We start from the raw sequence: 18,469 nt of genomic DNA, 5'->3' as shown, positions 1-18,469 counted from the left end.
ATTCATGCCTATTGTAAGCACTCTATAGCTATGATACTTCCCTAGGATAAAGCAGCTTAAAGTGGATTATTCTATTAAAGCCTGTCATACATACTTGAATATGACCATATTAATTACGAGAAAGGAAAGGAAAAAGGTTGGATGCTGGCCACACTTTCAGTGATTAAAAAACACCTTGAGCAATCTCCATTTGGCCACAAGTGAGAATACGAAGTGTGATCTCGCTGATTTTCAGTTGTGGCACAGCAAAATAGCTTCCAAAATATAAATGCTTAAACTTTCCACTCCTCTGCCCCATGATCATTTTTACTTTGAAATACCAATGACTATTTTTGAGGATAATTGTGTTTATTTCATGTCTACACTGGATTCGATAAGTTAAATAATTGCTGTGGAATATGAAGATGCCTTATGGTTTCCAGCCAGGTACTGTGGATTCCTAGGGGTAGAGTGGGCACCAGAAATCAAACTCAATACTCTTCTTTATTTGATTTTTATCCTATAGACTTCAGTATCTGAAATAAAATAATGTCAAGTCCTCTCTTGATAATCAGGGAACCTGAGGAATCAAGGTAAATGTAAGCTGACAAAATCGTACTTGCCACCTTCAGAGTCACTGTAATTACATTTACCCAATTATTCCAAAACTCTTATTCAGGCATTAAGTGTTGATCTGTTTATGAAGTCAGCGACTGACAGCTGTTTGGATCTCATTAAGTCCTGTTCTTATGTAAATGTCCCTCATAAAACTGAAATTAATTTTCATCAGATAACAAATGTTCAATTCTTACACAATATAGTTTCTCTGAGCAGGTGCCTACATTCACGGTTTTCCCCACAAGTTGGGCTCATCTAACACATTTTCCTGGTAACAGATCTTTGCATACACAAGGACCCTGGGAAATCACATTTGCTTGACTGCTCTATGTTTATGGTTTGAATAACAACACCAGGACATTGTGGGGGAGATCTGTTAAAGATGAGTCTAGTTTCAAGCTGCACTGTGCCAATTTCCCTATCCCTTTTGAATCTTTAGAAAAACATACACCTTCAAAAGTTGTAAGATAAACCAAAATGACCAACTTAACTGCATTGAGGAAAATGAATGTACTTCATCCCTACATTCCAATTTTTTTTAAATTTCTTTATTTATTTTTAGTTTACCACACACGGTTCTACATAGTTTTGCAAGTGGCATAAAAACGGCAATTAGAACACCTGGCTTTTCTGAAGCTACAACAATATTCAATTTACATATTGATTAGTTGGAATGCCAAAGTAAATACTTTTCTGAGGTGTTTAAGTTGTCCTCACATTATTATTTCTTTCAAATTCTAAATTAAATAATTTTAGACCTACTTTTAAGGAAGAACATCTGGGGAACTAAGCTACTGAGTTCTTGCCCTAATTGGGTAACATTAGGGTAGGCTTTAGAAAGCATCTTCAAAGTCCAGTGAACACATTGACAATCTCTTGGCCTGAAGGGGTTGATGCATATGTAGCAATCCCATTACTCTTCAGAACCACTCTCCAGCTTTGTAGGAGAGTGGGGAGATAGTTTGGTTGAGGATGCAGATAGGAAATAAGGATAGAAATGAAGCTGTTGAGGGGAAAGGGTGCTGATTCAAAGTCTGAGAGGAATGCCAGGACAGGTAATGGTGACAGCAGGATTTCCTTTTCATTGGGCCAGCCTTTGAGTCCATCTACCCAGCTCCATGATGGGCTAGCTGTGGTCAGAAGTTAGGATCCATGTAAAAATAAGACAGACAAGACCAAGGAAATCACCTGCATTGGGAAGTTTAGTTTTCTCAAAAGGTCTCTCCATGTACTCCGAATCCCAGGTTAAGAGTTCCTTTAGAGTTTCTGTCTTTGTGTAAATACTGTCTCTGCTGGATGTGAGTTGAGATTGCGTAGACAATCCTTTTCTCACTTGTAGCAGAGGAAAGCACGGGAAACCAAACAAAGTCAAATTTTGTTTCCTATAATTCCTGGGAATGAAGGAAACTTCTATGCTATAGAGGGAGCTCTGGGAATTTAGGAGAGCAACAGGCTACTAGGTGCTGGATAAACGTTTTTATTATTTGTTTAGGCATGCACTGTTTATCTGTTTATTCATTTTACGCTGAGTAAAACTCCTGCATGCCAAGCACATCTGTCTTCTGAACAGAGTCAATTCCATTATGCCAAGGCTATTTGACTAGGACTCACTGGAATAAAGCAAATGAAAAAGATGAGGAATCACTGCTAAGGGAAGGCTTAAGCATTTAATTGTTATTGGGTCAATTCATAGATCCACATGTTCCTTGACAAGGAGCCTTTGCTTCCTCATGGAGGGAGGTAGGGCACTCAAGGTGCTCAGTGCCCCATGGAGCATGGCTTGTACCAATCTCCAAGGTGAGTATAGCACTCCCCAGGACCCAGACACCTTTTGTTGAACATAAATAGGTGAATGCTGGGCAATGTCACCTGGTAATTAAATGTTCCTTAAAGTATTGGTGTCAAACTCAAATGGAAACAGATCCCTGGACAGCTTGCTGATTTAGAAAACTATAAGTCAACATTATCTATGCCATTGTAGTTTTACTTACTTTGTTAACTGGTTCCCAATTACATTTTAATCAGGTTCAGGTCATGCTCTGGAATGCAGGAGGCTCAATGAATGACCCACCTGCTTTCCTCCCCAAGCCCCATCTGGGTTTGACACTTCTGTACTCAATGGCCTGACAAACATAGGTTTTGGCCTTGTTGTCATCTACTGACTGGAGGGTCCCTCTCCAAAATTTTTCCCAGACTCATTGTTGAAATTGGTTTTGCTCACTATCTCTGGCCATCTCCACTGATGACAAGATTCATGCTGAGAACTCTTCTAACAATCTGACCACATGATTATCTCCTTCAGTTTCAATGACCGAACACTCTACTTTAGCCATGTACCTCACCATCTTTCAGGACTGTCCCACTAATATGGGATTAAAATTCTAATTTGCTCTAAAATTCTACTGTCTCCAGCCTTAACCTACTTTGCATCCCCTTATCTTTTACTCATAGTAAATCTTGCTGTTCAGTCATTTCAGTCACATCCAACTCTTTGCAAATCCATTTGGAGTTTTCTTGGCAAAGGTATTGGAGTAGTTCACCATTTCCTCTCCAGCTCATTTTACAGATGAGAAGCTGAGGCAAACAGAATTAAGTGACTTGCCCAGGGTCACCCATTTGAACTCAGGAAGATAAGTTTTCCCGACTCTAGGCCTGGCACCCTATCCACTGTGCCACATAGTTTTCCCAATACTAAAGCTATCGGTTTTGGGAGTTGGTTGCTGCTTGGATGGGATGGACTTATTGGTTATGGAACTTGGTCTTTTGGTGTCTGAATAAAAGTTTTACTTCTTCTACCTTCTATATGGAGAGTCTCTCATATTTTGTAATACCGAATCATATAGGCATATTCATAATTATTGTCAATGTTGTATTTATTGCCTTGCTAATATACCTATTCTTAGCCTTAACTATAGATTCTAATCTCCTGACCTAATGCTATTTTCTAAGTCTATCTTTCCTACTCTGGCTTTACTTGCCTCCACATCCAGCCTTTAACCCATGATCTGTCACTTTAATGCTTCACTGAATACTGTCTTAAAATTCTTGGCTTTTTGGCTTTTGGTCACTCCAGAGATGGAAACCCCTAACTTGGGTAATCTTTAATAACATTCTTGCCCTTGATCCCATTCCCTGTTGCCTGCTCCAGGATCTTATTATAAAAGCTATCCCCACTCTAATGCAATACCATTCTTACCCTCTCCACTGGCTTCTAATTTGCTTAAAGACATGCTTAGGTCGCTCTACTCCTTCCTTCCCTTTACCTGTCTATTCCATCCTGGAACTGTCACATCTTTTTGTTTCACTTCACTGCTAAACATTTTTGGGCAAGTTATTTAACCTCTCTGGGCCTCAGTTTCTCCATCTGCAAAATAAAAAGGATGGATCTGATGACTTCTAAGATCTCTTGCAGACTTAAATCTCCATTCCTATGATTTTTTGAAATTAATTTGAATACTGATTGATAAGATGATCTTTTATAAATCTTAACTATAGTGAAAAAATAATTCAAATAATGCAGAGTCCAGAAGACTCATTTTTCTGAGTTCAAATATGGCCTCAGACACTTACTAGCTATTGACCCTGAGTAAGTCACTTACCCTGTTTTCCTCAGTTTTCTCATCTGTAAAATGAGCTAGAAATGGCAAACCACTCCAGTATCTCTGCCAATAAAATCCCAAATGGGGACTCACAAAGAGTCAGACACAAATGAAAAGTGACTGAACAAAAACAAATTATTTTTAATCTTTTCATCTTTTGTTTGTTATTTGCCTCTTTACAATTTGAAATACTATAATAATTAAAAACTTGATTATTAATAATTATCTTTTCACTCAATAGTCTTTTAATTAAATACACCACATTTTAAAAGATTTTACTTGAATTTTTTAAAAGGTCTAATTATAAACTGAGCAGCAGAGACACCAAAATAGAGAGGGTTAGGCAAAGTGGAGATACATTAGTGAAAATAATGGGAAAAAGAAATGAGAAAGTAGAATAAAGGCATGGAAAATGACTGGAAAACAAATTTTGGAATTTTAAATTCCAACTAACATAAAGCCTCATTCTTAAAAACAAACAGTTATTCTATTTTAATGAAATAATTTGATCTTTGGGAAAAGAAAAGCTAGAAATAAACCTAGAAATGACATCCAATTTTTTGACCATATAGTCAAATCTTCATACTAAATGATATAAAAGCTCCAAACAGGAATTTGTTTCATTTTTCTGATTTTCTTTTCAGATTATGGTATTGAAAGAATAGCAATTCAAGAGGGATATGGTTTTAAGCTCTATGTTCTTTTTCTGGGCATGAAGTTCCTCCCTGGAGAAAAATGTATGCTATTAGAGCTTCAAGGGAATTTAGGAGTTTTTTTTTTATTCAGTCAATCTCTTTACTTTACAGACGAGTTAATGAGGTTTATAGAGTTTTGAAGATCTGCCCGAGATCGAAAAGATAAGTCAAGGCTGATGAGGGACCACCCAGGTCTTATGGTTCCCAGTCCAATGCTATTTCCATGGGATTGTGCACTGGTGAGATCATTTTAGGGAAAGAGGAGAAAAAGACATTTATTTTATGAAATGCAATTTTGAGATGAAATTATAAGTTTATATTTTCCTGCTAACATCAAATTTTCAATGACACTCTTAATATAGACAAGAACCCTCATTTCTAAAAGTGAAAACAAAAAAGAGCTCTTCATTGTACTTAACTAATGCTTTATAATCTAACCATGTCCACAGAAATAGTCATATGGCAAATCTAGGACACAAAGGTAAAGATAACAATACTTTAAAATAACATTTCTTACCAAGTTTTCTGAGGAAGAAGCACGGTGATTCTTCTCCACTGTGTAAATTCACTGGAATGGTAGATGCTTGCAGATGTAAATTCTTGACAGCTAGGCATTCCTGGAAGGCATTCCTAAATAAAAACCAATGAAAGATCAAGATTATCTTGATCTTTATAAATCTCTTTCTCCTCATGTCAAGTTTCCCTCATTTTAGAAATGAAGAAGATCTTAGAGGGTTCTATGTTGTACCAATCTGAGATTTGGATGTAAGGCATATTTTTGTTTTTTTCCCTCTATCAGACATTTTGGAAATGTTCATAAGTAGATGCTTAAATTCAATTAAATGAACTAAAGTCACACACACACACACACACACACACACACACACAGACACACAGAACATTTTAAGGGATTTAGGCTAACTTTATTGACCTGTTCTAACTTTTGGTCTATAGTAACTATATATAATTCTTAAAGTCTTGCTCTCTAACTCAATTTTTCCCAATTAGCCTTGGAAATTTTAGTACTCAAATTGACAATGCTTCTAACACCCTAACCTATTAGTTCATCAAACTTTCAGTAACACCATATCCACTCTACCTCAGCCACTCACAGTGTTTATGTATCCTGAAATTTCTCTCTTTTCTTTCCTTCCATCACTCTCATGTCTCAGCCTTTCTTAGCCTGCTTTTTGCCCTCAATGTACCTTAGGCAATATATATCCAAGACAATCTTCTTAGTTTATCCTCTCTATCCTGACTCTAATCAGTTCTCTTCTGTCTTGACACTCCTGTATTTGATGCATTTCAGCATGACAATAGTATAGAAGACACTCCATCATCGAACCATTGCTCCTTTCTGACATTCCCCTCTTTGTTGTTCAGTTCTTTCACTTAAGTCCAACTCCTTATGACCCCATTTGGGATTTTCTTGGCAACGATACTGGACTGGTTTGCCATTTCTTTCTCCAGCTCATTTTACAGATGAAGAAACTGAGGCAAGCAGAGTTAAGTGACTTGCCAGTAGTCACACAGCTAGCAGGTGTCTGAAGCCATATCTAAACTCATGAAGACGAGTCTTTCTAACTCCAGGCCCCATACTCTTATTGACTGTGTCACCCAGCTGCCAAGCTCTTCCTCTCTTCTTGCCCTTCTGATGACCAATGCTGGATAATCTCTCCTCTGCTCTTAAACTTGAATATTTTGAAATGATGTTAGGAAAGCATAATCCAGTCAATTCATGCTTAGTTCAACTGGGTCCTCACTATTTGTGACATTCCTTTTATTTATCTCTTATTGACTATCAAACTCCTCACAGATACTGGTATAAATCTTCTCTCTCCTCAAACTCACATTTCTACTTTCATACCCACCAGAATATATTATCCACTTAAATGAAAAGATTGAAGTTATAAATATTTGTCCTCCTGTTTCCTGCTCCATTCTTCAAAGTATCATCCATCTATTATTCTTTCTTTCCAATTCAAGGTAGCCCCCTTCTTGGCCAAGGCTAGTGCTTCCATTAGTGAACTTAAGACTACCTGCTCCCATCACTCTTTGTTCCATCTCTCCCCTCTAATTGTAAGTCTTTACTTATCAATTGACCTTCTCCACTGCTTTCAAGTAGGCCAGTCTTCCCTATTCTAAAAGAACATGCTACTTTGTATGAAACTGTATCTCCTTTCCTTTCATTGTTAAACGTCTATTCCCATTGTCTCTCCTTTCTCATTATTTAATCTTTTAAAATATTTTTATTTCTTGAATGTAACAAACACCAGGTATAAGGAAGATTTTCACATAGTTTGGGAAACAGGAGAGGATTATACATAAATCTCTATTATGTAGAGTTTGCTATTTTTTCAGGTATAGCATATAATAAATTCAACAAGTGACTTACAAAGCTGTCCTGATGTCTGTGATTCTGTTTGATCTTCCTTCTGTTCCTTCTAATTTTTTTCTTTGTTGAGGGGAAACCCTCCCACCTCCCCACCATTGAAAAAAAGAAAAACAAAGGCCTTGGATACAAATCTGTATAGCCAAACAAAACAAGTGCCCCCATATCATACTTTCTAACCCCATCACTTGACTGAAATTATTTTTTTCAAAGTCACCAATGATCCTGGATTGAAAAATCCCATGAACTTTTCTCAGTCCTCATGCCTCTTGAGGTTTCTATAGTATTGACTTTAGATCCTTCATGATACCCTCTCTTTCTTTGGCTTCTATTACTCTAGTCTCTTCTTGTTCTCTGATCAGTCCTTCTCAGGTTCCTTGGTTGGTTCATTTTCCTCCTTCTGTTCTTTAATGTGTTTGTTCACCAGCCCTCTCTGCTTAGCCTTTTCTTTCTCTCTAGGTGCTCCTTTGGCAATCTCATACACTCTCCTAGCTTCAATTGTTATATCGACATAGACAGGGAAGGGAAGGGAAAAAGAAGGGAATAAACACTTATATGGTGCCTCCTTCCTATGTTACAGGCTATGATGACTAATATATCTATTTATCTGGATTTAATCTCTGTCCTGAATTCCAACTTTACATGAGCTACCCACTAGACATTTCTTCCTGCACACCCCGTAAGCACTTTGAATTCAACAGATCTGAAATAGAATCTGTTATTTTCCCTGCTAAACATGCCCCTTCCTACTGACTTGCCTCTTCTTGTCGAAGGCACAACCATTTTTTCAGTTCCTGAGTACCCTCCTCAAGTTTATAACTTTGAAGTTGTCCTTGATTTTTCCTCATTCCATATATTCATTCAGCTTCCAAGTCTTATCAAGTCTACCACTACAACCCCTCTCACATTCACCCTCTTCTCTACATTACCCCTAATTAAGGCCTACACCATCTCTCACCTGAAAACTATATTATACTAATTGGCCTCCCTTCTTTTAGCCTTTTGCCCTTCTAATCTATCCTACATATTAACTATCAAAATAATCTTCCCAAGATGTAAGTCTGGCTAGGCCACTAACCCAATCAAAAATCTTCATTGGATCTCTCTGGGTACAATAAATACTCCTTTAAAATAAGAGGTTGTCCATCGATTGTGGAATAAACAAATTGTTGCACATAGATAAAAAAGAATACTTCTATGCCATAAGAAATAAGGGATTTCAGAGAAAAGTTGGAAAGATTTGCATGAACTGATGGAGAATAAAGTGAGCAGAATAACTGATAGAAGACAAACAACTTTTAAAGATTTAAGAATTAGATTAATTATCAACCATGATTCCAGAGAAGTGATGATGAAGAATTCTATTGATCTCTTGACAGAGAGGTGAGGAACTCAAGATGCAGAACTAAAATACATTTTTGTATATGATCAACATGGGAAGTTAATGCTTGACTATGTATATTTGTTACAACAGTTTTTTTTTCTCTTATGTCCAGTATGGGTGTGGGAGTAGATAGGGAGAGAAAAAGCACTCCATACTATCCAAACTCAACCAGCAAGCTGTTATCCGATATTTTCCTCCATTATTCCCCCCCCTGAGAATTTACAGGGTCGCCCCCACCCCCCTGCCCCAATGCCCGGAATACACACGTTCTCTTTATTTCTGTCCGTTGAAATGTTTACTCCTCCTTGAAACTTTTCCTGGTTTCCTGCCCCCAGGGTGAAAGAATTCTCTCTTTTTCCTTTAGATTTTCTTTGAAAATTTAAATTTGATTAAATTAAATTCTCTAAATATGCCTTGTCTGAATCTTTCCTTTTTCTGTCTGTCATACTGATTCAGTCTTTTCCACCAAATTAGACTGTTAATTCCTTGAAGGCAGAGGCTATAGTTCATTTTTGAACATTTGGTTCTTAGCATAGGCCTTTTACCTAGTAGGTACTTAAAATATTTTTGTTCAAATATTTGTTTAAATCGCTATATAATTTAGTGATATGGACTTCAAGTGGTAAATATATCTCTGCCCTTTCATAATGAATTTAATCATTGATTTTTTTACTGCTTAACAATAACAACAACAACAAAACTTTGAAAATTCAATTCAACCAGCATTTATTAAGTAGCTACGATGTTCCAGGTACCGTGCTAGGTGCCGAAGATGAAAAGGCGAAAAACAAAACGGTCTCTGCCTTAAAGGATTTTTATATTTAGAATCATTAAATAGTTGGCAAATATCAGAAATGTTTAGCTACAGGTAAAGGTAAGTGGAAAGGGGGGCCCAGGGAAATGTGGCCACAAGGAAAAGTGATAAGCATGGAAGGAGCCACATGTGAACAATTTAATACTCTCACCTTTCTGCCTGGAAGAAAGATCTCTAGGGTTAAATATCCCACAGATTCTTATATTAGCCTGCTTCATTGTTTAAACCTACTGCTGTGGATTTCTCATGTCTGTCCTAAATGTGTGTGTGTGTGTGTGTGTGTGTGCGCGCGCGCATGTGCATGCATGTGTGCTCTTTATATGCTTCCTTTTTCCTCTACGTGTTTTAGAACATCAGGACAATGCATTCATACAGCCTTTTCTATATTTTAATAGAGCATCTAAAGTTACTCCCCAACCTTCTTTTCTTTGAATTAAACAACATATTCTTTAACATGTAGATATCATTTTTCATTCCTCTACTCATTTTTGTAAGTCTCCTCCAGATTGCCTCCAGTTCCTTTTTAATACATAGGGGCACCACTAAATGGACACTACTCTAACCAATTCTGCATAAAATAGAAGGATTTTGCGTCTTGTAATGGCATGTCACTGTTACATATTGTTTGCTTTTGAATTAACAGCTTTTGTTAGTTTTTTTTCTTACAATATTCTTTTAGTTATCATCCTATTTCCACAGATGCAGAATTAAAGACTGACAAGGGACTCTATTCAAAGAAGTTAGGTTTTCCCTTCATCCTGCTCATTACTTGTAGTATCCTACTTCCTATCTGGTGACACATGATGCCAGCCTCTATCTTCCTAGGAATACAAAATACCTAGGAATGAATCTTCCTCTAATAAACCATTTTAGTTCTCACTCACTTAAATTAGTCTATACTAGCATAAGAGAGAGAGAGGAATGGTTTTTTTTGGGGGGGGGGAAGCAATCGATGTTAAGTGACTTGCCCAGAGTTACACAGCTAGTAAATGTCTGAGACAGGATTTGAATTCAGGTCCTCTTGACTCCAGGGCTGGTGCTCTATCCAGTGTACCATCCTAGCTGCTCCAGGATGATTACTTTTAAAAAGATTTTTTTCAACGTAACAAATTTGGATTACATAGAATATATGATTCAACAGCATGCTTTCTATCTAGTTCTTTGAATCAACCAATTTTGCCATTTCTTTTCAAATCTAAATTTTTTGTAAGCTGTTTCTTTAATTCCCATGAAAATTTACCATCAGTAGTTTTTAAAGAAAGAACCCAATCATAGAGACTTACCTCCTGTACAAGGTGCCATGTAAGACCATGGTTAGTAGAATAGTCTAGTTTCACCTGGTTGTCCATATGGGGGGTATATTTCTGACCACATCCCATCACCAGACTGAACTGTATCATATATGAAGCTCCAATCTGCATAGACTGTGTTTCGACATAACGCATGCTTGAGGCAAGTTTAGAGTCCCCTGTAAAACTGAGAGACACAGAATATGAATCAGAAACAATCTAGAAACACCTCAATTACAATTGTTGCATTGATATGCATACCCCCTAAGAGGCTGTCAACAAGTACTGAGACCAAACTGTGTGCTGTGGAGTTACAAAAATACATTGTTTATGATGTCAATGCTCTCAAGAAGTTTGCAATTTACTAATGGATGAGATGAGGCATGTGAAACTGTATGCAGCTGTAAGGTCAACTCAGTTATCCCTATGGAAATTATTCTTCAGTAAGTCTTTTAACAGTATGCAATCTACTTAAGTTATTTATCAACTTACTGCTTTCAATATGACCAAGTGGAAAAAAAAGCCTTAAAAATCTATTATTATTATGACCTCTTGGAAAGATACGAGTTACAAATATAAGAAGCCACAAAGGGCAAGAATCATTGTATAAATTGGCACTTTACATCAGTTTAAGTAATAATGCCATCTGCTACCAGCATAGAATGATAACCATTGAGTGAGGAGGGAAAGGAAAGCTAAACAAAGCTTTACAACTCATCTTTCTCCAGGTCTTCTAAATATCTTCATAATTTTCTTGGAGTATCAAATTCTCAGAACAGTAGAAACAGTCATTATGTGACAGTAATTTAAAAATAAATTTCTGAAGTCAAATACCATCAACTTCTGATTAATTACACTGAGTACAACCTTAGTGTAGATAATAAAAATATTTAAAAATCATTGTAATGTGTTTTTCTCAGACACACCTAACAACTGTTAACAGATACCATAAAAGAACTTTAGGTAAAATAATTTGTAGGGTAGTGGTGTGAAATTCAAATAGAAATGGATCCCTGGAGGCTATGTATTGATTTAGAAAACCACAAAGTAACATTATCTATGTTGTATTGTTTTTTCAAAATTTATTTTGGTAAACATCTCCCAATCTCCTTTTAATCAAGTTCAGGCCTCACTCAACCAAGCAGTGCTTGACACTTCTGTTGTAGAGGATAATTATTTTCAGCAATAGTGATATAGATGAAAGATAAGTTCTTGAGAAGGCAACATCTGAATTATAAAAATTTAGAATTGGTCTTCATGAACATCTGATACCACAATAGAACCAGGCTGCTTGCCTATCTAATTAGATGAGGTGTAAAGAACTAGTACACCAGGCTATCTGAGGGACCCCTGACACTTTGGACTAGAAAACAATGAAATGGAGGTGGGCATGGCTGACTCCAAGATCCAGTGACAGCCCCATTCACAAAGAGTCATTAAATTAATTGCTCTACTTAGCCACTTCTCAATATAAAGGAAGAGCAGACAGGAGGAAAGAAAGTGAGTTTCCTTTCTACTTTTACATCTGTTTCTGCAAGTTCTAAATCACTTCCTTCCCCATTAGTTTCCTTATTTCTCCATACTCTTCCCAAACCACCAGACTCTAGTAATCTATTGCTTCCATATATTGTACTAAGGCCCAATATTTTTCCATTTTTCCATTCCTCTGAGGGGAATAGATTGAGTTTTCCCCAGCTGTGGATAATAGATCTTTGTTTTTGTTTTTGAAAGAAACCATGCCCAAAGTCATCTGAGAATTATGTTCTCTAGACTGATCTGAAACTATCAATTGGGGAAGATTCTTGGGAAGGAATGAGCCCTTCTTACAGTCTTCTAAGTTCATAAGATGATAAGATCACAGATTTGGGGCTGGGAGAGACTTTGTATGACATATAGTTCAAATCCTGCATTTTACAGATGAGGAAATTGCTTGTATGAAGGCGTAATGGGATCATACTGGAATACTTGCTGGGTATTACCCCATTTGCTAGTATTTTACTACTATATGGACTTTCAGCTAATTACATTTTTGTGTGGTCTATGACTGTTTCTGCGACTTCATTAGAATAAAACTCATGGAAATAGCCCTACTAAGTGCCTTTCTAAGGTCATCAGCTATTGCAAACAAGCTTGCTGTGTCTAACAAATATTCTTTGGGCAGCAATTGGTACTTTGATAAAAGTCTGTGAAGAATTGGTGGGGGAGTAAAATTAAATGAATTAATTGCTTTAAGAAATGATTTTCTATCCAATTCTACTGAATTATCTTGTTAAGGGAAGAGGCGTCCTTATTCTGCTAAGGCTAATCCCTCAACCTGTGTCCTGGTCTCTTTTCAGAGGTATAAGAGAACTCAGAAGCCAGCTAACCTATAATTGAGGAAGAATTACCTTTATAAAATACTCAAAAAGTAGTCTTTGCTTGAAGATCTCTAATAAAGGAGAACCCAGTACCTTGTGAGGCAGCCAAAACACTTTCAAATAGCTCTTACATTAAACCTTAATTTGCTTCTTTGCAACTTTTTATTGCTTCTAAGTCTGTCTTCTGAGGCCAAATGAATAAATCTAATCTCTTATTCAAGTTATAGTCCTTCAGACTTTTTGAAAATCACTATCGGATCAATCTACTTAAGCTAAACATCCCCAGTCGCTTCAGTTGATCTGCATATACATAGGTGTACTAAAGCCAGTTTGAATGGTATCCAGCCAATTATTAAATTTTCACTGTGAGCATTTATACCTCTGAAATGTCCGAACTACAAATCAGGGCTTGATTTGCTGTGCTGTGGATTGTCTAGACTTAAGAAAGTGTTAATAATGCAGAATAAATGTGTTTTTCCCCCAGGGAGATGGTTGTTAAACGTTTATTAGTGTACTCCTATCTATCTTGAGGACCTTTACAATTCAGGTTTATCTCTATTCTTATTTTTATAAATGTCCTGGAACTGAACAAAATATTTAGAATGGAGCATGGTTAGGGTAGATTACAATGGATACATCACCTTGATAATCCTGGACACAATGCCTCTCTTAATGCAGATAAAATAATATCACCCTTATACTGCATAAACATCTTATCACTGTAGCACTTTCAGTCCATGAAATGTATCAGATCTGTTTCAGAAAAAAACTGCTGTCCAGACACAGCTCCCCAGTTTCACAGCTGATAGGCTGCTTTGTTAAATTCAAGTTAAAGACGTTACATTTGTCCCTATTAAAATTCATTTGATCAGATTTGGCCAACTGCTCTAGCCTGTTGACATATTTTTGGATCTTGATATTGACATCCAATATGTTAGTCTATCCTCCTAATATATGCAAATTTGACAAATATGTCATCTATACCTTTACCTAAGTTATTGGCAAAGTTATGAAACAGCACAGGCCAAGCACGGATCCTTAGAGAAGTTCTCGAGAGACAATTTTCCATGTTAGGAATGAGCCACTACTAACTAGTGTTTGGACTCAGCCATTCAATCAGTTACAAATGCATCATACTGCACTATTATCTAGCCCATGTATCTTCATCTTGAATGCACAAATAGCAGGAGAGACTTTCTCAAGCACTTTGCTAAAATTTAGGCATTATCTACAGCATTCTCTTGATGTAGCAGTCATGTAGCTTTGTTAAAATAAAAGAAGAAATGAGACTGGTCTGGCATGACCTATTTTGAAGCTATACTGGATCTCTGTAATGACTTTCTCCCCCCTAAATCATCAGTAACCATCCCCATAAGAATACATCATATAATTTTACTAGGAATCAAAATCAACTTAGTAGGTTTATAGTTTACAGAATCCATTCCTTTTCACTTTTTTTAAAGTAATGACATTTGCCCTTCTATAGTGCAGTGACATGTCCCCTCCCATGATCTTTTAAACACCTCTGACCTAATTCTTTCACTGAAACAAACTCAAGATTTTCACAGAATGATAGGCATGGAGCAGTGTGGATAGAGTGGCTGGTCTGGCATCAAGAAGACCTAAGTTCAAATGTGGCCTGAGACACTTACCAGCTATGTGACCCTGGGTAAAACACTTAATTCGGATTGCCTCACTTCCTCATTTGTAAAATGAGCTGGAGAAGGGAATAGCAAACCACTCCAGTATCTTTGCTAAGAAAACCCCAAATAGGGTCATGAAGAGTCAGACCTGACTGAGAAATGACTAAACGATTCCCTCTTCTTGACTGTCCAAGATAGCGCATATTCTGATAGGCAAAATGAAAATCGACTTCCCTTCTTCACAGCCACAGGCACAGAAGAGAACCCTGCCTGTGTCAGCATACAGATGGCATGAGACTGGTAACATAATCTGCTATTAGGAGGCTTAAGGGTATTTCTATGAGAGAAGCAGAGAGTCCTTAAGAAAGTCATTTAGAACTACAGCTGGGTCACCAAAAAGAGGGATGATACTACAATATTGTATTGTTGTTGTAATAATCAGTATTATAAGTATTATCACAATAATATTCTCATCCCTTGTTGCTATAAGGCCTAATTAAATAATAATAATGTAACTTTGTTGCTTGTTTTGGGGAGAGACTAGCAATGTATCTTATTTGACATGAATGCGATAAACAGCTGGTTTTACAGAGCTGAAAGATCTTAGGTTGCAGATTCTGAGAGTATATCCTTTAAAAGACATTGAATGGGAGCCATCTGCCCTCTCCACTACACCAGGACACCACCATCACAACAAACAAAAACAAGCAACTAACCTCCTGAGGCTACATCAAAGGGAGAGAGAGACAAGCACCTGATGAACATCACATACAACTGCCATGGTACTTGGCTAGGGATCATTCCTTGACAACTGACCCTGTACCTAAGTCCAATCCATTAAAAGATACGTTTCACCCAAAGTTTTAGTACCTTAAAGAAAATTCTGATGAACTCTTCAGTCTCAACAAATTCTAAAACATGAATTTATCAATACAGAGAAGAAAATGTCCAAGGATCCAGGATCATTAATTAGAGCCAGAAGACACCTCAGGGGTCAGAGGATCCAACTCCTTCATTTTTATGGATAAGGGAACAGGCCCATAAAGACTCTTCAGCTTGCTCAGGGTCAGACCAGTAGTTAATGACTAGGATGGGATTCAAATTAAGGTCCTCTGATTCTAGATTCAACACACATTCTGCTCCATCACACTGCCTCATTTTTTTAAATCAATTTTTAAATTCACAACATTTTTTCCTCTGTAGTTTCAAAGAAAACTTTTATAGATGTGCAGACTCATTTTCAGGAAAATAGAAGACCTACACCATGTTCTGTTTGCTTAGTGTCATGTAGGAGCTAAACTTACCTTAGATATTTAAATGTGAAGGTAGTCTGATATCATAGCCACTGCCTTCACTGCCCTGCTAGATATATGCTAGATTTTCACCAAACTGACAATTTCTATCAGTAGCTAAGGACGTGAGGATAACTGTAAACCTTTTGCTGACAAGCTTACCCTTCAGTTTCCATTTTCTTATTTTCAACAACTCAGACTAATTTGGTAAGGAATAATGCCACTCGTAACTGTCTTTAAAACTTTATCATAGGTTTCTTTGTAGCTTGAACACGTGTCCATCTTAATCGATTTATACTTGAAGGGGTGGGGAATGTGCAACCTTAAGACCAATATGGCCCTCTAGGTCTTCAAGTGCAGCCCTTTGACTGAATCTACACGATGCAGAACTTGGACTTAGAAGGACACCTGTGGCCTCGAGGCTGCAGGTTCCCCACCCCTGAATTTTATAGTATTCCATTGCCACAATTTATTTAAATGTTCCCCTATTGTTGGACATTTGGGTTGCTTCCAGGTTTGGGGTTTTTTTCCCTTCTATTTTTGCAACTGAATATAATGTTGCTACAAAAATATCTTTGAACAGATGCTCTTCCTTTTTTGTTAATACTGTTAGAGTATATTTATATGAGGAAAAGCTAGTAGCTGAAGAAATGAATGAGAATAAAGGAAGTGAAACTTTGGATGAAGATCTGAGGCAGAAGTAGGGACAATAGTCCTGCCCAAAGAGTCCTGGCTTGGGATTCCAAGGTCACAGGTTTAAATCTTGGCTATGGTGCACTCTGTGACTCTGAGCCAGTCATTTAAGGTCCCTGGACTTCATTTTCCAGGATCATAAAAGGAGGGATCTGGATTAGATAATCCTTTTCAGATTTCAAGCTATCACCCTATGAAACTGAAAGTGTTTTAATACTTTATGCATTGAAATAAATTAAATATAAAATGTTATTAAGTAGGTACAGTTATTTGTATTGATGTTTAATGTTGTATCTAATAAAAGTAATGAAAAACTTTATTGCATCCATTGTTTCTATCACCAGTTTATTTTGTAGTTTCATAGAATAGGCTTCATAAATTATATCACCCTGACATACCTACCGCTTATAAGGAAATTTGAAATTTTTTCACATATGGTATTTCTTCATGCATTTTGCTCACTACTCCTTTTGAAAGATTTTTTATAAGTTCCTAAGTGACTATGTTGTTTTTTCCCCTTTATTTCTTTCACTAAAGATTTCAAAGGTGAATTCAGCATCTGAATTACTTTGGTGTTTTACTTTTATGAATCTCCTTGAGGACTAACAAAAATCAAGAGCTTTTAATGTCTTTTTCTACCTAGTGTTTTTTTCTTTGCCTTTAATCTTTGGGTATATGGGCTATTCTCTTTAGGTTCTTTATTCTTGACTCCATTTCCAGAATACATCTAGAAACTTGGGTTCAGACTTTCTCATCCTGATATGGAAACTTACTTCCACTGAGGTAAACTTTCATCCTATAAAAACTAAGGTAGAAAATTACTTTGTTGTTTCTGTTTATTTAGTCCCTCTCCAAAGAAAAGTACTGTACATAATATTTAGCATTTGCATAACATTTTTGACACATGGATCTGACAATAACATTAAAAACTCCTAGTTTACAGGAAAAGATAGAAAAAAGTATAAGTACAGAAGCTTTGGAGATTAAGGCCGTGTCTCCGAAATGAATTTTTTTCAGTTTATTTATATCTTTTACATCTAACCATTTCATCCTTATGTGCACCTATATGGTTGCACAAGAAAAAATTAGCGGGAAGTCAAAGTCATTGCTTAATTAATGGCCAGAGGTTTGGGGGTGTCCACATGTTAAACTGCTAATACTGAACCTCTTCTGAGCCTCTTCCAAAGCACTTTTTGTCAACAACCTATTCCTAAGTCTACATCTCCTGCTACTTGTCTTAGCATCCCTAGAGACTCACGGGGCTATGGGAGAGAGGGGTTATATGCCAACAATAAAGGACAGTTCTCAATGACTACACATTATAGTTCCTTCCTGTCGCTGCAAGGTGATAGAGGTAGGGAGGGAAGTTTTAGATTTTTAGAGTCCCTTCTAGTGACACCAAAAATATTAACCGGTAAGAACTTTTCTGAATCTCAATCAAGAACCTTTCCACTATTTCACATTTGCTAATAGGGAAAGAGTAGCACCCTTATGAAAATAAAAAATAAATACAGATTGTGACCCTTATTATTTCAATCTCTTAGAATCTCTCACTTCCTTAAAGATTTGACTTTTTACATGATGCCTTTCCTGATCTGCCCAGATCTCATCTAAGACCATTTTCCATTATTTTGCATTTGTTAATAAGGAAAGACTAGCACCCCATTATTAAAAGATTACATATTATGGTCCTCCTCATCTCCACAGCTTAGAA

General features: G+C 36.8%; 1 protein-coding gene across 2 annotated transcripts in view; it reads right to left on the bottom strand.

The window, feature by feature from the left end:
- The window catches only part of RELN (reelin), a 560,642-nt gene that overhangs the window by 151,068 nt on the left and 391,105 nt on the right, over positions 1-18,469 (bottom strand). For both annotated transcript variants that reach the window (XM_036762107.1, XM_036762108.1), the window contains exons 21-22: positions 10,765-10,957; positions 5,409-5,521 (exon numbers count right to left, since the gene is read on the bottom strand). In XM_036762107.1, coding sequence (XP_036618002.1) covers positions 5,409-5,521; positions 10,765-10,957 — 306 coding nt within the window. The remainder of the gene's footprint in view (positions 1-5,408; positions 5,522-10,764; positions 10,958-18,469) is intronic.

The sequence above is a fragment of the Trichosurus vulpecula genome, chromosome 5 (assembly GCF_011100635.1).
Source record: "Trichosurus vulpecula isolate mTriVul1 chromosome 5, mTriVul1.pri, whole genome shotgun sequence".
Lineage (NCBI taxonomy): Eukaryota > Metazoa > Chordata > Mammalia > Diprotodontia > Phalangeridae > Trichosurus > Trichosurus vulpecula.
This window is presented reverse-complemented; position numbering and strand designations above follow the sequence as displayed.